Consider the following 19,741-nt stretch of genomic DNA (forward strand, 5'->3'; position numbering starts at 1 on the left):
TTATTTGTGCTGTTTGTGCCCTTTATGCTTTGAATCATTGTTTTATTATGATTTGGGTAAGCAATAAGGCGCTTTTGCACAGAAACAATAACAGCGAATGCATTCAATAGCACAACAAGTTAATGAACTTGAACAATGCAAATGATTATGTGGGGATACAGGAATTTGACAGAAGAATAATAAAAAAAAAATGCTTACGATGTGAAAGCAAGCGCGTCTGGAGAGTGAGAGAAAAAAATGAATGCCAAAAGGAATACAGTGAAAAATGGTTAACAAAACAAACAAATATTGGCGTGTGCAACCATTTCAGTTCCCGCAAACATAGACGGTACAAATGTTTTTTATAATCCAAATGGAAACCATACAGCAGCTGTCATTGACAATAAAATATCAATGCTAAACATAATAAACGATTGAAAAAAAGGAGATAGCTAAGAATGTTTAAACCATGCAAAACTTCCAATACCATCATAACCCAATGATATCGAATGATTAATCTTCTAATTTCATATAGCGTACATCCACATCCCATTTGCCAATTCTCTTCTCATTTGAGAACCCATTGTTTTCGTTTCTGTAATGGTTTCGGAGGGAGAGAATGACAATGGTATTATGTGTGTATTTCTTTTTCTGTGCCTTCTAATTTGATTGCTATATGAATGCTTTATGTGATGCTTCAATAAAAATGTAGCTTTATTTCCATTTAGTGTTTGAAAAATTTACTTCAAGCGTCTTGTTTATCGACTATATGCATGTTAACACACCAGCTTATATATAAAGCCCATTTACTTTCCGCCGTTTTGAATCGAAATCCGATTCGATGCGTATCTCTTATACAGAAAACCAAAAAAAAAAACAATGAACTAGGGAGACAGAGAAATGAAACAGCAACGAAAATATATAACTATATAGAGAAAATATCGTTTGTAAAAAAAGCTGCAAGATTGTAAAATCAATTGCCAAATCGACGGATGCAGTTTGTTTGTTCTATTCGGTCTGTTCTCATTTTTCATCTCTCTCTCTCCATTTTTGGTATTTCTATATTGGCATTGCCATTTTGAGCTCGGATTAACTTAGCTTATTTATTTATTTATGTTGTTTGTGTTGTTTGTGATTTGTTTTTTTCTTTCTTCTTTCTTCAATAGACATGATGGTAATAAAAGTCGAAATTTTTTACTATCCATTAAACAAAGAGAAAATATGATTTCTGATTTGGTTGATCTTTTCAAATCGGCATTAAAAATAGATAAAGAGCAACATGAAAAACATATTACAGTGAATAATCAGATCAATTGTCACATTAATTGCATCATTGAGTTCTTTTTATCGAACTTTGTGTCTTTTTGTGTGTTTTTTTTTTCGTCTCTCTTGCGTCTCAAGAAATAAAAACAAATATCGATCGATTGGAAGCGATGAAAATAAAAACTTGGCCATTATTCATGTATTTTATGACTTAAAAAAAATGTTTCGTTTGCTTTTGTGTGTTCATTTTATTTGTAGGCAAGCCAATGCCGGTCATTCATTGGTACAGGGATAGTACACCAATCATCAGTGAAACGTACGAAACAAACGGCGGCCAAAGTGTGAAAAGTGATATAACATTAGGTCCACTTGGGCGTCAGGATCTTAACACGCGATTAACGTGCAAAGCAATTAATCATCCACGAGCAAGTCCATTAGAAACAACCGTCCAAATCGACATGAACTGTAAGTAGAAACCGTTTTTCCTACCATTACCATTTTTAATCTTTATAAACTGCTGTAATTATCACAACTCAAATGTAATTTAGTTTTTGTGTGCGTGTGTTTTTGTGTGTGAGAGACGAAACGAAGTTCGTTCTTTACACTATACATGCGTTGGTGTGTCTATTTTTGTGAGCGCGTTAATTTGTTTTTCAGCTGATGAAAAATAATGTGTTAAAATTTCAACGGCGCCCACTGTCATATTGACCACACTATGATACTTTGCCGCATTGATGAAGGTTCAAGGCTCACTTTTGTCAACGATTAACCGATACGACGAATACGATGAGAAAAAGGGATAATGAATGTTTTCCACTTCGCTTGTCGATTCGAATATATATGACAGAGAATATCCGAGTCGGGGAGTCCATTTTCGCCGCTTCAAATGCAAAACTGTCGAATTTGATGGGCATATGTACATCACTTTGAACACCTGCCAAAATACGGAATAATTTTTTGGCAAATATGTAATATCCCCCACTTCCATTGATGAAAATCGGGCCAGTACATCGTTCTCTTCATCGCATGAAAATTCCGTATCATCATAATCACCATCACACACCATCATCGATGGGCGGATTCAACGTTGCGGTTGGCAAAAATTAATGACTGATGGACAAAATTAAGTCTCAGTATCATGAGTAGCAGCATTAAAATGCTGTGTAAAGTGCTTGTGTGGAAAATATTCTGTCAGCCAATAGACATGATACACACATTATATTTAAGATTAAACTATGGATCTATTCTTTTGACGGACGATAATGTAATTCTTTTAGGTCAGCGAGCAAATTGTATCGAATCAAAAAAAAAAAAAGAAAAAAAAAATATGAAGTAAAATAATTATGCGAAAAACAATGCAAGCAGCAGATGATCTCCATGTTTTACAATCATTTTTGCTTGTTAGCAGCAGCAGTCGTAGCGCTAGCAGCAATACCACCATCATCGTGCCAACCAATGTGTATTATGTTCGGTTTTATCGTAATTTTGCATTGTTATAGAGTGTAATTTTTATGGGTCACAAAAAAAAGCGAAACTTAAAAACGATGTGCGTAAATAAAAATCAAGTAAAATAATAATGTGTTTATGAATAATTCAGAGACTGTGTGTTATCATAAAATATTTTCTTTTTTTCTTCGAAAGAAAAAAAATACGTTCTTCTTTGATCAAAACAAAGTTTTTGAATGTTCCCTTTGTGAGTGGAATCATTTTTTTCCCTACTTCATTCACTAAACGACGGAAATAAACTCACCCGTCTGAACCGATAGGTTAACTCTCTTTTTTTCTTATTTTTCTCTTTGTATGCACTATGCATACGCTGTGCGGACATCTATGCGATAAAGCTAGTGCGAGATCATTACATAAGTTTCCAATATTGTTTCGGTTAACACACAAAAATATCTTTGAGAGTGAGTATGCTGTCCGGTTCACTTCTACGCATTCAAAGTCAATCGAATACATTTTCGAATAGTCGCAACATTCTTTTTCTCATGTCAATAAAACGCAATGCATTTAATGGAAAAATAACACTTAACTTAACTGAGGTCAAATGAACAGAATGGAATAGTGGCATAATACATTCAAGCACATAATAAGATATAAGACGAACTAGTACATGAGCCAATAAAAGCAATTTCTTGTTCGATTTTTTGCTCATTCCAATGATTTTTCGCCGCCGCCGTCGTTGTTGTTGGTGGTGATGTTGTTCTGCCGCTGCTTCTTCTTCTTCTTTTCCGTCTTCTTTGTTTTATTTTCCGCACATTTCGGTTTTAGTTTTAATGCTTAGCTGGCTTGCATTTGGCAGCTCGATACTAAACCATCAATGATGATATGAAAGTTTTACTTGACGGCATTAGTGTTGTTTATATCGTACTTTCAGTTCTTTCCTTTTAAATTTTTTTTTTCATTCTCTTTCGACGTTCGTATTTTTTCCGTTTTCATTCTTAACGCTGCTGATGCTATATATTTTATTCGGTTCATTTTTCGTTGAACCTGCTTTGTTCTATTCTTCATAGATTTTCTCACTGCTTGAATTTTATTCGTGAACTTCGGAAATGATAACGGTAATGGACCCCTCAAGTGATACGCCCTCTTCTCGTTGTATGAAACAATTTTCTGATTTTGTGAAATATACGAACGCTTAAAAATCTCTCTCTATATATACTATAATACTTGGCTACTTCACGTTCACACTTCACAATCGCATTTTCACTTTTCATTTTGGGGTTTGGTATGGCGGGGTTAAATTTACGTTGCACTTCACCCCATTATTTGCCAATCTGGAAACTTCTTATCGTCTTAAAAACCGAATTTGCCAATTCTGCTACAGCGTTCATTCAACTCATTTGCTCGTTGGCGCATCATTAGTCTTCCTTGTAATTAAAAGAGCTGATTGTTTTCTTTTTATTTTATTTCTCGTGTGTGTTGTTTTTCCCCCTCTTACGTCGTTTTAATGGGGTATCGAACGTATATTATATGTATTATATGTTTGGGTTGGTTATCTGGTGCAATCGGTTTTTACTGCTGCTGTTGCTAAGCTTATGAATTACCATAAAAAATGTGAAAAATGGCATACACATTATTTATTGCGACACAAAGATCGTCCTCTTTATGTGATCTGTGTATTGTCACATGTGATAAGGGTCAAGCTATCGACAGAATTAAATGTAGAAAGGTCATCGAATGACTAGCGCATTTCTGCATTCAAACAATATACACACGCACACACACATGCTGTTGTAAACTTGTCTGGTGTCTCATTTATTTTATTGCTCTAGTTCTTGTTCTAATTGTTTCTTGTTGTCTCGATTTTTTGCAGTCACACCGTTGAACATTCGCCTGTTGGGCGCACATCAACCTTTATCAGCGGGCAAGCGATACGATCTACTATGTCAGAGTGCCGGCTCTCGACCGCATGCTGCAATAACATGGTGGCGAGATGGACAACGATTAGAGAAAACTACCGAAACGGTAAACTTTTGTCTTGTCCGAAAAATTATTCGTCTTAAATGCTTTTTATTTATTTCTGTGTGTGTATGTTTTTTTTGTTCATCTACTCCTCTCATTTTTATTTCATTTAACCTTTTATTTACCGGACTGAGAATAGAAGAGAGACAATTATAGCGTCTTAAATGGGAAACATAAGAAAAAGAGCAGTGGGTTATATTGTTTTTCGACCGCTTTATCCAGTGTGCGACACTAAAATGGGATGCGATTTAATTTAGCGCTTATTCTTCTTTTCCCCTTTTTAGCCCGTAACACGATTTAAAATAGAATCCTAATTATAATTTTATCGTCTTATTGTTCTCTTCCGACGCTACGATTGCTCGTTTTCTTGCTTAGTTCGCAATTCGTATTCGCATTGTTCTAATCTTATGCGTTCTTTTTTTTTTCTTTGTTCTTTTGTTGTTCAATTGTTGTTGTTATTGTTGCTGCTGCTGTTGTCTGTTTTCTATGAGCATTTATTGATATTTATTTAGTTATAATGTTTTCATATTGTACATAGTATCTATGTTCATCCGCTGATTCCGGTTGTTCAAAGTTTGTTCTGCTGAGCAAACAAACTTGAATATCGATAGCAAACATTCAATACATTCGAATCTCATTTATTTTCCCATCTGAAAAATACGCAGTTGTCCAGTGACGGAAATCAAACAACGAGTACACTTTCAATTACGTTGAGCCGAGCAGATGCCGGACGATATTTATCATGTCGAGCTTACAATCCGGCACTACAGTCGGAGACATTGGAAGATGGATGGCGATTAGATATTCAATGTGAGTATTTCGTACAAATACCATATTTATCATATCTTTGTTTACAAGAGAATGAATTGCAACATTCTGTCTCTTTCGCTCTTCCCCTCTCTCTCTTTCTCTCTCTCTCTCTCTCTCTGTGTGTGTGTTGAACACACGCGTGCGTGCACAATATCATCTTCTTTATCGTTCTATTTCCATCGTGTGCAATCACCAAGTACTTACAGTATTACAAGTGTTTGTTGCAAAAATCACGATTCCTGGATTGTGCACAATAAACATTGGCAAAATGATCATTTATTGCCGTGCTTACATAGAATAAATATGCATCGATGTTATTTATGGAGAATGCATTTTGTAGTTCAAGCAAATTCTCTAAAATACCTTCAAAATTACAGAGAGTTTCGACCAAATTCCCATTCATTATGATGAAAGTGTTTGTTTAACAGAGGACAGAGAGAGAGAGAGAGAGAGAGAGAGAGAGAGAGAGAGAATGAAAAGGGAGAAATAAGTTCATTGTGTGATGAGGCAACCTCATAATGTCTTTTGTGTTTTGTCCAATGAAATTACTGATTGTTAAATGAAATGGTGATTGCATTCTTGACGATTCACGCCATTCACAGATATACCAGAAACAAAAGTCAAATTGGGCTCATCACTTGATCCGAACACAATAAGAGAGGGTACGGATGTTTATTTTGATTGTTTGGTAACGGCGCATCCCCATGTATACAAAGTAGAATGGCGTCACAATGTAAGTAATATACGATATTTTAATTATTTAAAGCATTTAGATCATTTGTTTGTCATGTTCAAGTGAAAAATGATTTCATAAGTCATTTCCCAAATGTAAAACTCGTCCAAAGCTACCGCATACCATTTAACCTATATTATAAACATATTTCAAACTGTAAATAAGAAGCAACCGACAAAGGAAAATTCGGAATTTTTTTTCACAAAAAAATGAAGAAGTATACGTAAGAAATGTGTGTTTTTTGGTGAGTTTGGCGTTGGTATGGGTTCGGTTGAAATAATTTGGCAGCATTAACAACAGAATGATGTATAGATTTTAAATCGAACATTTTTCACAAAAAAATCTCTCTCTCCCTCATGGTTGTTTTCTTTTTGATTTGATTTTTTTTCTTTTCCGCATCGCAATTTCTCATCGCGCTGAAAACAATTGCAACTACAAAAACAAATTACAAACGATAAACATAAACACAAAACCATAAATGTTGAATCTCCAGGGCCGTATGCTACCTCACAACATATCACAAGGTGTAATAATAAGCAATCATTCACTTGTACTGCAAGGTGTTTCACGTGCAACAGCTGGTAATTACTCATTTTTTTTTGGCAAAAATCGCCGTCGTAAATAGGTGTTGTTGGCAATAATAATTGTTGTTTTTTCTTCCCCACAGGAGACTACTCATGTGTCGGATTGTAAGTATATTTTTTTTTACTCTTTGAACTGTTATCAGTGATAATCAAGGGGAAAATCACACACCTAATCCACATATTTTGGACTCTTTTATTTACTATTACTACCGTGCAACACCGCACCAATCTATTTAAAACAAAAATGTTAATCATTTTCCCCTTGATGTCAATTCTAGACATTAAAAAAAATGATAACTGTTTTTTAATCTTTTACCAAACAGTAATGCTGAAGGAGATGGCATCAGTCCCCCATTCACCCTGAATGTATTGTGTAAGTCATCCATATTACATATTTATAGCCGACAAACAGTAAATCCTATAGTTTTTCAGTGTTTAACCAAAATGTATGCGTGAGAGAGTGAGCAGACAAACAAGCAAACTCGCACGTTTTTACATACATATAAAAAAATATACACAGAGAGACAAGAAGTGTGGGCAGATGCCTGACGATGAATCATCCATACATAGTGTTGTGAAAGTGTTTTACTCAGCACCCAAATAAATGTGCAGTATTTACATAAAAAAGAGAGTGTAACGAAATGAAAAATATTATTTTGTAACAATTTGTATATTGCATTGCGAGCAATATTTTGTGCGCTCCCACACACAAAACTCTCGTTCTCTCAATTTTCGAACTTTAATATTCGTTGGCAACGTAGCTGTTCGTGCTTTTGGCATATCACAGTGTATTGAAGTTAAAACTGTGGAAAGAACCAAAACACGCACACACACAACAAAAGTATCAAATCAAGTGGAACAACAGCAATAATATTCGAGAAAAATTGCCATAATATCGCATAAAAAACATGTTCAAGTCTCTTAACACTCTTTTTTTCTTACTTTCTCTTACTCAGTTCTCTTTTTTTTTAGCTCACATTGTAACAAAGAGCAATCCTATACACATGCACACACACATCGTGCGAGAAAATTGAATGGGAGGAGGGGCACTGAGGGGTAGGAGATAGAGATAGAGAGGAAAATAGAATTGTATCGTATTGCTTCGCATTTTTTATGCTTTCTCCCTCAAAACAAATATGAACAGCTTCTCTTCTACCTACCTGAATATGGGGATCCATTCGGCAATTTAAAAATGTACTCTCTCTCTCTCTCTCTACGTATATGCATGCATTAACATTTGTTCGACATGGCTCTTCATCTGTTAGTCTTTCGCTCGTTTGCTCGCATTATACATAGTTGATTAAATGTAATCAATTTATTTTTGGTCTGAAGAACAAGCGAGTCCGTGCTCCACGCTTTCGCATTTATTTTCATTTGATTTTTCTTTTTTGCTCTTTTGTGGGGGGACTCTTTTCCATCTCTCTCTCCTTTTTTTTCTTCTTCGTCTGTGTTATTTGTTTTGTACTTTCCTTTTCTCTTTATTTTTGCACTTGGATTGATTTCATTTGTGCAGTTTTGTGTTCCTCATTCCGTTGTTGATGGACGGCTTGTTTTTTTGAGCACGTTCTGTTGTTTTAGGACCCGATTTTTCTCCATTCTCTTCGTCTTCTTTTTTTTTCAAATTCAATCCATATTTTGAAGCAACCACACGCCCTTCACATGTGCCGATGTGTTGAATTTCATTTTGTCATTTGGCCGCAATGCATTTGGAATAGATGCTGAATGCTCGATAAAATTTTCGTTTTTCTTCATTATACTGTAGCACTTTTCACACACACCCACACAAGCAATTTGCATACTTCATGAGATGAAATATGTTTACATGTGTTTAACAGATATTTGATTGACGACGACGACGACGACTGCAGTTTCTACGTCCTGTTTTTACTGTTTATTCGTCCAAATTAACCTTACGATATTTTATATTTGAAAGCAAAATAATTGTACAGAAAGTGAAAGTACGAATTGGGAAATTTTTACAATATATACATGAATAAAGCAAATGAGTACATAAAAACCCACATGCATTAATAATTAAAATGTTTACACTTACAACAGATGCACCATCATGCAGTCCAAATCAGCCGCGTATTTACGGTGTGGCCAAGCAGGAACAGGCACAGATAAGATGTAGCGTTGATGCAAATCCACCGGACGTTGAATTTAAGTGGACTTTCAATAATTCAGCCGAAAGCATTGACGTCGCCAGCAATCATGTAACTCGTTCAGGTAAGATACACAAAACATATGCTATTTGTTTGTTTTTACGTTTATCAATTTGTTTAACCGTGTCTGGATACCCTCGTGCGCATCGCGCACAGATGATAAATAGATGTTGCGTGTGTTTCGTTCTTCACCAAAATACATGCACATATATTGTTGATTTTACCATAATCACTTATTTCTGGTCGGCCGATACATGTACAAACACAGATAAGTACTAGCCGCACTAAATTCTATGTTGTTCACCGATGAAAATGGCGCCCAATTTGTTTATAGCACTTTTCGATGTTTGGTTAAAATTTGAAAAAAAAAAGAACAACAACAGCACAACATGAACGCTGAGAATGCTGAAACAAAAAAAAAAGTATCCGCACAATATATACGTTAAAGTTACATGTTGCTAAATATCATTGCCGTCAAAATATCGTCAAATTAGCAGCTCCAAAAACTACTATTGTAGACACACAAACACACTCATACACCATGTTTGACACGTATTGGGTAACGTGTGCATGGTTGCAAAATGTCAGTGCGTAAATTCGAAACTCCACGGAATAGCATGTAATAGAAAGCCGCAATGGCACTATACTAGATTCTGTATTTTATTTAGAAAATATTTCGTCGGTTGTACTCACAATGGTGTCGAATGAACATTGATAGTTTCATTGCCATCCCAAACTCTCTCATCATCGTTTCGCTATCAAAATTCGGCAACAACGAGAAAAACGAAAGACATGTGAAAACCATAAAACATGGGAGATTCGTGCATACCGATACGATGAGACACGTTAACAAAACACACACACACACCGTGCACACCTAACCAAACCCCATTTACGAATTTGAAAAGAAAAAAAAAAACAACAACCTATCATTGAATCTCTCGTTCTCCACATTCCATACATTGTTTATGACATGTTTAGAGATGCTGGTGACAATAGTGACGCATCATCGACATGAATAAAGAAAACATTTTGGCGCGCACACATTCACGAATTATAACAAAGCGAATCAAATGTACACTCTACACTGCCAATACATTTACTTGGATGTTATATAATAATGCTTAATGTATATATGAGATGAATTCAAAAACATATTTTTGACCCAGGCGGACAAATAAAACAAAAATCGTAGGATGTGAGCTCGAGTACAATTAAGTTGTCTTCAGATTCCCATACAAATTATTTGGAAAACTCTCATTTCCAAGAAAAACTTTCACGAATTTTCCAAACATAAAAAAATACTGTTTCTGTGGCTCGTGGTAAGGAATCCGAAAAAATAGGCTTCAATTTGATGGCTGATACCATTGTTTTGAGCTATGTGCGATACAAACAAACTGAAAACGATTTTAAAGCTTGATGATACATCAAGCAAAGTAACAAAATGTAATCAGTTTTACCAGAGTACACACAGTACATTGTTTGTGGTTTAATTTTTCCGTGTATCTCAGTGTTTTCTTTGTATGGCACAAATGCATGCATGATATGTGTATGTGAGCTGTCACATATTTTTCGCTTTGTACCGATTGGAATTAAATTGAATGAACAGAACATGCTTTTGTTGAAGCTAGAATAACATACAAAAACCACATCAACTACTACTACCAATATATAAAAAAACTAAAGCTGAATAGATCATATCAAAATCATCTCAAACATTTAAATACCAACTAGATGTCTGTTCATTGAAAATGAACGAATTATGAGTTGATTATTCATGCGATTGTACTTAATGCCAATTTTTTTTTTTAAATGGACATTCTTCATCTATATGAATTTTTTGAAATCAGTGAGCGTTTATCCAATACTGGGGGCACATCCAATGTTTGAATTCTCACGCTCGCTTCACGTTGATCGTAAATGTACACAGTCAAATGATGGCAATGTTTTGCCAAACAAAAAAAAACTCCACTCAAACACACTGTTCGCCAAAAACAACATCGACAACGGCGAAGACGAGTGTTGATGTTTACGTGTTTGAATGTGTGTTAGTTTTGGCGTGTGTGCGCCTATATCAGAGATCATAAAATGTGTGTACATTGAAAATGTGAATTTGCTTTTGTCATCAACAAAGCACATTTCACACATGTGAGCATGTTCTCAGGTTTTTCAAATGGCCAGAAATTTACTTTCCCAAAAGAGCCCGAATATTAAATTATAATTGAAAGAGAGATGAGATCGTGCTGTACTTTCAAATTCATTAAATAATAGCTATAACGTCAACGTATAAATGCCATCAGCTCCACTCGAGTTGAACTCACTCACTCTCTCTATCTCTCACAGCGGCGTCAATTCAATGTGTCTTTGGCATTTCCGTTTTGTTTTAATTTTCGATTTTTTTTTCTCGTTTTCTTGCTTTTGCATTTGTTGGTGGTTGTTGTTGTTTTTATCGGTATCTCTAACTCATCGTTAGTTTTGCTATTTTCGGGGCACAAATGAGAAACAAATACGTGCAAGTTTTGAAAGCAATATATCATCCATGTGTGTGTATACGATATTACAAGCTTAGCCGAACTCCACCGAAAAACAACTAGTTGTGTGCTGTATGGTATCTCTTGTACGTTGATGGTGGCTAAGGCGTTGAAATTTTTTTTTATTTCATAAGCATAAATGTTAAATGCTTTTTCAATCCAGCAAGCCGTTGCAAGGAGAAAACAATGGACTTTGTACGGCATGGCCAATACAATGTGCTTAAATCACATTGATCTCCACACTAAAATACGGACTATGGCCATGGTTTTAGTATCCAATACTTAACTAGGCTCTTACTCGTACTCTTCTCAAAGCACGACAAAGTGATTCGCCATACACTTGTATGTGTGTATGTGGTATATATTGATTTTAACCGTCGAAGTATGTGAGCAGAGTGCGAAAAAGAGATTGCTTTGTTTTGGAACTGGCAGAATGGCGTGTGTGTATGCCTTCTAATAGCGAACCGTAATCGTGCCAATACATAATTCATTCATATGGTATTTGTGTTTTCGTTTTTCGATATTGCAGGTACATCGTCGATCGTTACCTATACGCCGATGACAGAACTAGATTACGGAACTCTTTTGTGCATTGCATCAAACCGAATCGGTCGACAACGAGTGCCATGTGTATACCATGTCATAGCAGCAGGTAATTAATTAAAATCATCTTTTTTTTCCTCCACAATTTTTTTTTCTATTATTCACTTGCTATTTACCTATTTTCATTCCGTTTGTGTGTTTGTTTGGTAACTCGATTCATTCGTTTGTTTTTCATTGTTTCGATGGTCGCCTCTTTCAAGTCGCTCTTTCACCAATCGATTATCTTGATATTCGTTTACTTACTTTGGTTCATAAAATGTGCAAGACATATATGTAATACTTATGCATTAACCAGAGAGAACTGTTGCTGCTGTTGACGGTGTGTTATCATTTATCAGCGTGAATACACCGTGACAAAGTCAGTTTTGTTTCTATTACAAATGCCATTAAGATTACTTGTGGAATAGTGAGCTGAAAGTACATAAATGAATGAATACTTTTGTTTCTACATATTCAAAATGTATTACGAATACATATCAATTTCGTAGAGATGTTTTCAAAAGATTTTCGTTTTTGTATTTCGAAATGCAAAGAGAGAAAATTAATGCGATTATGTCGGATTTATTCAGTCTTAAAAGCTTCATGTATTCAAATCTGATCATATCGTTCAGCAAACAGAGGAAATTTTGTCAAATAAACCATAATCTCAAAGTGATTATACATTTCTCTCAATCGGTTGTATTCATCGGCACAACATATTTGAAACAAACCAAAATTATAATTTAAATTATTTAAAGAACCATACAGTTCGATTTGAATGGCTTCAATCGCCGTTGAGAATAGTTGAGTGTTTCACTAGTGTGTTTATCACATTCAGAATTTAATCAGAGACAAATTATTAGTTGAGAAAATGTATAATTCATTTCGAATAAAATTTATTTGCGGACACTGTCCAGTGTCCATAAGGAAATTTCTTTTGGTTCGAAAAGTGTTGGACGGACGATAAACCGATATCGATTTTGTGGCAGTCAATGAATTTTAAATGAGAGCCACAAGTCCAAAACAAGTTAAAAAGAATTCTTTTCGGTTTTTTTTTGAAAATGAAAAAGCTGTCAAAAAAGCTTAGAGTAAAAAGAGTGAATCGAAACAGACAAACGATATGTTTTACTCTAAGATTTTATTTGTCCAAGTTTTGAATTTACCTATTCTATATGTTCTCTTTTAGCGTTCAATAATTTACTGTATTTAAAAAAAAAATGATTTTTTTAACTTGTTTTGGATCTGGGGCTCTGAAAATCTGCACTGGGAAACGTCCGAAGCGGCCATTCAGTCTCTGGAGTAATAGTGCGGTCGACCATTTTACGACTTTGCTTGTGTTACCAAGGGCACCCATTCAAAGAGCGATGACTGTGCAAAATAAATATTAATTAAAACGTCAAGTTAATGAAAACAGTTTTTCAATATCCCGCTGTTTGTCGACATCGCCAAAAAGAAATCAGTGCAAATAATAACCTCGTACACATTGTAGTTTTACACCGTATACATGTAAATCCAACAATTTTTTTTTATATAAGTGAGTGAATGGTTTGTGGGTGGTTACCATTCGATTTAAGATTTCAATATTTGATTCACGACGCGAATAAGTTGAGCAATTTTAATCAATGCCAATGCACACGCAACACGATACCACTTGTAATTGTTTCTGTATAAGTGCGTTTTTTTCTTCTTTTATTTTCAGTTCGGTTCGATTATAATCGAATCGCGTGCAAATAAACACTTTGTAAATATGACATTATTTGATTATGTATGGTGTGCAAGCACTTAGTGACCAAACGATTTGATTTGGATTAATTATAAAACCCAATAATTATTATATACAATCACACATGCGTGATGACCGGGCTGCAATAGAAGACATTTATATTTATATATGTTTTTATTATTCTGTCGCAATTTATTTTATATCATAACCAAAGATCTGTGCCCGTGGCAAAGCCACATATTTTAATTGAATCATACTTTGGTATGGAGTGTGTGTGTGTGTGTGTTCATAAAAAATGCAGTCATTTGATAAAAATGTATCATCAAATTTTCATTTTCATAATATTGTTCGTTTGTCAAATATACATATTGGATGGAACACATACTGTCATAAACAGGTTGACACTTTGAGTAACAAGCTTCATCTGTTTACTATTTTCATTTCTCTCGTTCCGTCCCCAAAATTTCAAGTGTTTACCATTTTGCTTGAGATATGTGTCGCATCCAAACATTTATCGCATGATTGTTTGTATTTAACATGCGGTGCCAAGTTTTAAATTCGACATTATGGCCAAATTCTATTTTCGTGTTTGTTGCAATTTTTCTTCCATTTCGCATTCTTTTTTCTTTCTCTCTCTCCCAATCACTCATTCTCCTTCCCCAATCTTCTTTCTCTGTCTCTCTCTCTCTCTCTTATCTGCCTTTCATTTTGCCATGCACCGTATCATTTAATCCAAGCAAAATCTGTGCTGCGAAAACTAGTTTACAATTTAATGGAATGTTACCGAGGTTTTTCAACCGAAACAAATTGTTCTATGTAAATATAGGTAGTTAGATTTTGTGTGCATTGTCAAGTCGGGAAGAGATACAGAGAGCGAATGAGAGAGAGAGAGAGAGAGAGAGAGAGAGAAAGAGAAGAAGAAACACGAAAGGTGGGCGAATGAGAAAGACATGACATAGATGAAATGCCGTGTATGTTTCGTATTTGTGGATGAATGCATTTTAAAATTTGCATCCGTTGTATGTGCACCACCGAAAATTCTAAAATGCTGGCTTGAACGTCAAATTCCAAATCAAATAACGAAAAACATTGTTTTGTGTAAATGCAATCAAATCAAGGGGAAACTGGTTTTATCTCCACAAAAGTTTTGACACTTTTTATGATTTTCGGTTCCATAATTTTCCACATATTTTCACTGAGACACGAGAAAAATGACTTTCCCCTCGCTCCAAATGTTTAATCTCATTGTCTAAATAGTTACAGCAGCAATGTAAATATCAAAACATGTCTGAAATTATGGCAAATAAGTTGCGTCAAGTAAAACAATAAAATTACAAGAAGAAAAAAGATAGAATACGAAGAACTAGAAACATGTTTGCCGACGTAACAACAAAATGATGACAACAACAACAGAATCAGAAGCCGCAAAAAATAAACAAGAAAAATGTCAAAATAAATCGTGTAAAGTCGTTTGCTGAGTAACATTCATGCAATGAGTTAGATTCATTCCTTTGCATACAAGGACTGACGACTTCATATTTACCGTATAAAATTGATGAGAGGAGAAAGAGAGCATTTAAGTACGCAACAAAAATATTTCGAATGAAATTGGAAATAAACTGAAAAAGCTACCGAAAACCCACCGAATGATAACCTCAAATTGATGTTCAGTAACTTAGTATCACAATTGTGAGTGTTATAATCATACCGAACGAATTTTACGGCATAAGACAGACTCTTATGCAAAAGTCCAACCCGATTACATAGGGTGACAATTTACTTTGATTTATTTGATGTGCTGGAAATGTGTCAGAATCTAACTCCAATTGATGTAGTTTCATTTAAAAAAATATATAATCGAATGACGGAAAAATTGTAGCGGTTTCATGTTGGCCAAGAAATTCCGACACTCTTGCGGTTGAAATAACGAAATAACTGAAATTAATGCATTTACTTATCCACCCCCATGTGCCCTGATATTAATTCTATGAACTTACATTTGGAAGCGCAAGAAAGTACGTAATACATTATACTGCCCGGGAGAAATACAATCCGAAAAATGGAGAAATATTGTTCTATCGTACAATGCGAATAGCGAATACAATCTACACAACATTGAAACAAAATGCCGAAATGAAACTATTTTCCATAATTTTATTGCTATTTTTGTAGTAATATAAACATCCTTCACAATAAATAAACAACTATGCGCCCGTTTTCTCTTACATTCTAATTTTACTTGAAACATTTGATGTTTCCATTTATTTCTGTTGTGTTTGCTCTCTCGCTCTCTTGCTTTGTCCCATTTTTCTTTTCATCAGATCAAACAGTAGCATTTTTGTCGTCATCGTAGTCGTCATTTTGATTTTCTTGTTATCGTTTAACGTTTGTTTGCAAACAGAATCATTCTCAACAATTCACTGGATGCTTATCTACAAATAAATCTAAATTGCACAAATATCAGAAACGTTTGTTGTATATTCCGTTTGCTGTTATCCGTTTCTCTCATTTCTTTTTTCGATGATTTTGGACATTTCAAATTGTGTGTATTCTCGCAAAATCCCAACACATGTGCTTGCATCAAATAGAAAACATGAAGAAAAAAAAATCAATGCCGCGCGCTCACTGATACATTCGGAAGAAAGTCTAAGAATAAAGTTAGCACATTGTTCCCATATTATTTGAAATTTTATTATAGAGAATCGGTGGTTCGTATTTTACGTCTTTTTTATTTATTTATTTTTTTTTTGTTACTTAACAAAATATCGCCCAAACTTCAATTGATTTCAAAGTGAAAAGGCGAAAATAAAGAGATTTTCTTCCCATTGAATCAATGTTGTTTGTGCTACAAAAAGCAAAAAGTAGTTGCAAAATGCGGCAAAAGTATATAACATAGACATATATATACCTATGAAATGGGAAGCAAGTTCGTGTATAAATGTCGCGCTTTACAGAGAAAATAAATAAATAAAAAAGTAGAAGTAGCGAAAATAAAAACAATATTTATTGTACGTCTAATACGTTTAGAAAGTCGTACGAATCGTTATAACATGTGAAATATGCGAAGCACAAATGGTTGGTGAATGTGGCTTTTATTATTCCGATGAAAATTTATTTCGGCGATATTGTACAAGCCCAAGCGATTTGCACATAAATATAAACGTGATAAGATTTAAAACGGTTGTCATGCAATATAGTTTTCTTCTCTTTTTGTGTGTGTATTTTCTGTTTTTGATGAACTAAATAAAAGCTAAGTGAGCCCATTCGAAATGAATGCTGCAAACAGCAGCGATAAAATTTGTATTCATGAGCGATTGACATTTTTTTGTTGTTGTTGCTTGGAAGGGAGGAGATTACACAGTTTCACCTTAATTTTATGCCATTCGGATAGCGTGCAATAAAAAAATACCAATCAGAAATTAGAATGCAGTACTTCCTGTTTCTTTCTTTTTCGCTCTTCTACATTTAATGTCGCCTCCATTTACATCCCAAAAACAGACGCAGGATAAAGACGACCTGAAGCAAGCGTACAGCAGCCACTATATTTAATTTTCTCCGATTATCGTCGTCTTGGCAATAATTTCATTTGTTCGATTCACAAATGAAATGGAAATGCGACAGAGAAAAGATCTCCAAAAACCGATAACAATTTTTGTGTCACTCGATGCTACTTTAAACATAAAAAATATTTCGGGGGGTGGTTGATTTTTTTCAATTTGTCTACTGAAACAACAATTTTTCAGCTTGATCGGGCTTTGTCCGATCTCTTAAAATGTTCAATGATTTATTTACGACGAATAATCTAAATTCCAATTATTCAAGCCAAATGAATTACATGTAATCCATTACACATTATCACAATTTGTGTTCAACATAATCTTATTCTCACATACATTTTTTTCATCCCTATCAACTTATTTTTTTCGAATGGAAGTTTTCAAACGACCCCTTGAGTTTTTAAGATGCAGTGCACATGAAGAAGAATGTACATACATATATCGTATTTGTTTTGTTCGTGCTTGATGCCACGCTAGCTACGTTCAAACGGCAGGTGCATTTTTAACATAATCTCAAATTGCAATGGTTTTGTTGTTATTCTGCAGCAACAAATAAAAATGCATGTGCACGCGAAAAGCGCCACTCACACAATCAGAGAAAAGAAAAAAATAGCGTTGATATTACTATTGTTGTTTCCAAATTTTGCTTCTATCATATTGCCATCTGCATGATTGCATTCTGCAGACGTTTCTCTTTTCAACGGTATTCGAATAGATTTGCTCTATTTCAATCTCTTCGAGGACTATTGTGATTTTGTTATGTGTATTTTTTCGTTCATCGTTTGCCAACGATTCCGATTTCGAACGATTTTTCTCGACATTTGAACTTACGGTTATAAGTTGTGATCAGGCATATGTGTGCACTTTGTTTTTTTTTCTGCTTAACTTAAACGTTTTTTTAAACTGCATTACCGTGTTTCGCATGTATGTGGATATATATATGGTTTGAAGAATGATACCATTTCAAAAAAAAAATTGAGTGAAAACAAGTTGGTTCACTTTAGTCGTTTTTCCTGTGAATGAGATGCAAGTCAAAATCTTAATTTGGCTGTAATTTTTTTCTTTCGTTTAAACCTGAAAAAGTTGCAAATACTACAAATACACATTAATTTAACCAGATTGAACGTTTTCGGGAACGACGAAGAATATCGAAGTGCAAAATCCTGGGAGTAACAAGCACACTCTCTAATAATGAAATCAAATACGATGGACAATGTGAACTGAATTGTGATCCAGATAATAGAGGATATTTTTTTTTCGCTCGAGCGGGGAGCAAAACTATTATAAAACCGAAAACATTGTTACGAACGCTCTTTGATGTCGACGTGCACTCGCATATTGTACATTTTTCAAATCATTTGTGTATATCTTTCCTTCATCTTCTGGCGTTCTTCTTTGCCCCCATTAAGTCGTCGACTCCTTGCTTCTTTTCGTTTAATCTTCGTTCTCGATTATTTCCCTTTTCACCAATGTTTTGCACATTTTTGTTCCCTTTTTCTCTTTCGTTTCTGTTGTTTTTTTTTCTCTAGGTGTGGTTGTAATTCTGTTTCCCTTTTCATTTTCCATTTTACATTGGTTTCGTTTCCCATTGTGTCGACCGATGGGATAGAACGGAAAGCGTTCTTCTATAAATAAACACACTGTTTCATTCGTTTTACGGATTTTCTAAACGGTTCTTTGAATGACGTTCCATAAGTTCACTTAGCCTTCTTCGCCATGGCGAGTGCTAGGTTGTACATATTTTTGCGTGTATGGTCAAAGAGTTCTCTGAAATCGGCCCATTGGCTAAATTAATTTGAAACGCGAGTGTCCAAACTTCACAGAAGAAGAGAAAAAAAATGTTCAATTACCATCAGTTTTTCATGTTTAACATGGCGTTTTTTTTCTTCATCATTTTTTTCATGCGATTCTAGCAATTTCTTTGCCATTTTCTTTTTAATTTCATCCATATTTTCTATTAAGCTAGAAATATCGTTTTCTCTAGTGCTGTCCCCCTTTTCTTTCATTATTTTTTTTTTCTTCATTGATTTACCACATTCTTCTCGCCTTCAGTGTTCACCTATTTCAATAATGTCAATTTTATCTTTGTCACTCTTTCCACTGAAACCATAATTGTGCTGGTGGTGGTCGTGCTGATGACGTTGAAATCGTTGATTTCAACTTCATCCCATCACTTTTACTCTTTAACATCCATTTTGCGATCGTTGCACAAAGGTCAAGTACTAAAAGTAATAAGTTTTATTTAGTTCGTCTTCAAACGTGGTGCACACCACACACACACACACACACACTGTTGTTGTACACTTTACTGTATATTGTGCTCAACATAGCACATGAAAATGAAGGCGA

The 19,741-nt window shown here is 34.7% G+C and overlaps 1 protein-coding gene across 1 annotated transcript in view; it reads left to right on the forward strand.

Annotated features, from left to right (window-relative positions):
* LOC116337068 (protein turtle) overlaps window positions 1-19,741 on the forward strand; it is a 168,880-nt gene that overhangs the window by 123,367 nt on the left and 25,772 nt on the right. Inside the window, exons 5-13 of the mRNA XM_031761373.1 lie at window positions 1,501-1,707; window positions 4,559-4,710; window positions 5,373-5,517; window positions 6,120-6,250; window positions 6,744-6,831; window positions 6,918-6,939; window positions 7,158-7,207; window positions 8,893-9,063; window positions 12,060-12,182. Coding sequence (XP_031617233.1) covers window positions 1,501-1,707; window positions 4,559-4,710; window positions 5,373-5,517; window positions 6,120-6,250; window positions 6,744-6,831; window positions 6,918-6,939; window positions 7,158-7,207; window positions 8,893-9,063; window positions 12,060-12,182 — 1,089 coding nt within the window. The remainder of the gene's footprint in view (window positions 1-1,500; window positions 1,708-4,558; window positions 4,711-5,372; window positions 5,518-6,119; window positions 6,251-6,743; window positions 6,832-6,917; window positions 6,940-7,157; window positions 7,208-8,892; window positions 9,064-12,059; window positions 12,183-19,741) is intronic.

The sequence above is a fragment of the Contarinia nasturtii genome, unplaced genomic scaffold (genome assembly GCF_009176525.2).
Source record: "Contarinia nasturtii isolate CC-2019 unplaced genomic scaffold, AAFC_CNas_1.1 Cnas_scaffold_78, whole genome shotgun sequence".
In the NCBI taxonomy this organism is placed as follows: domain Eukaryota; kingdom Metazoa; phylum Arthropoda; class Insecta; order Diptera; family Cecidomyiidae; genus Contarinia; species Contarinia nasturtii.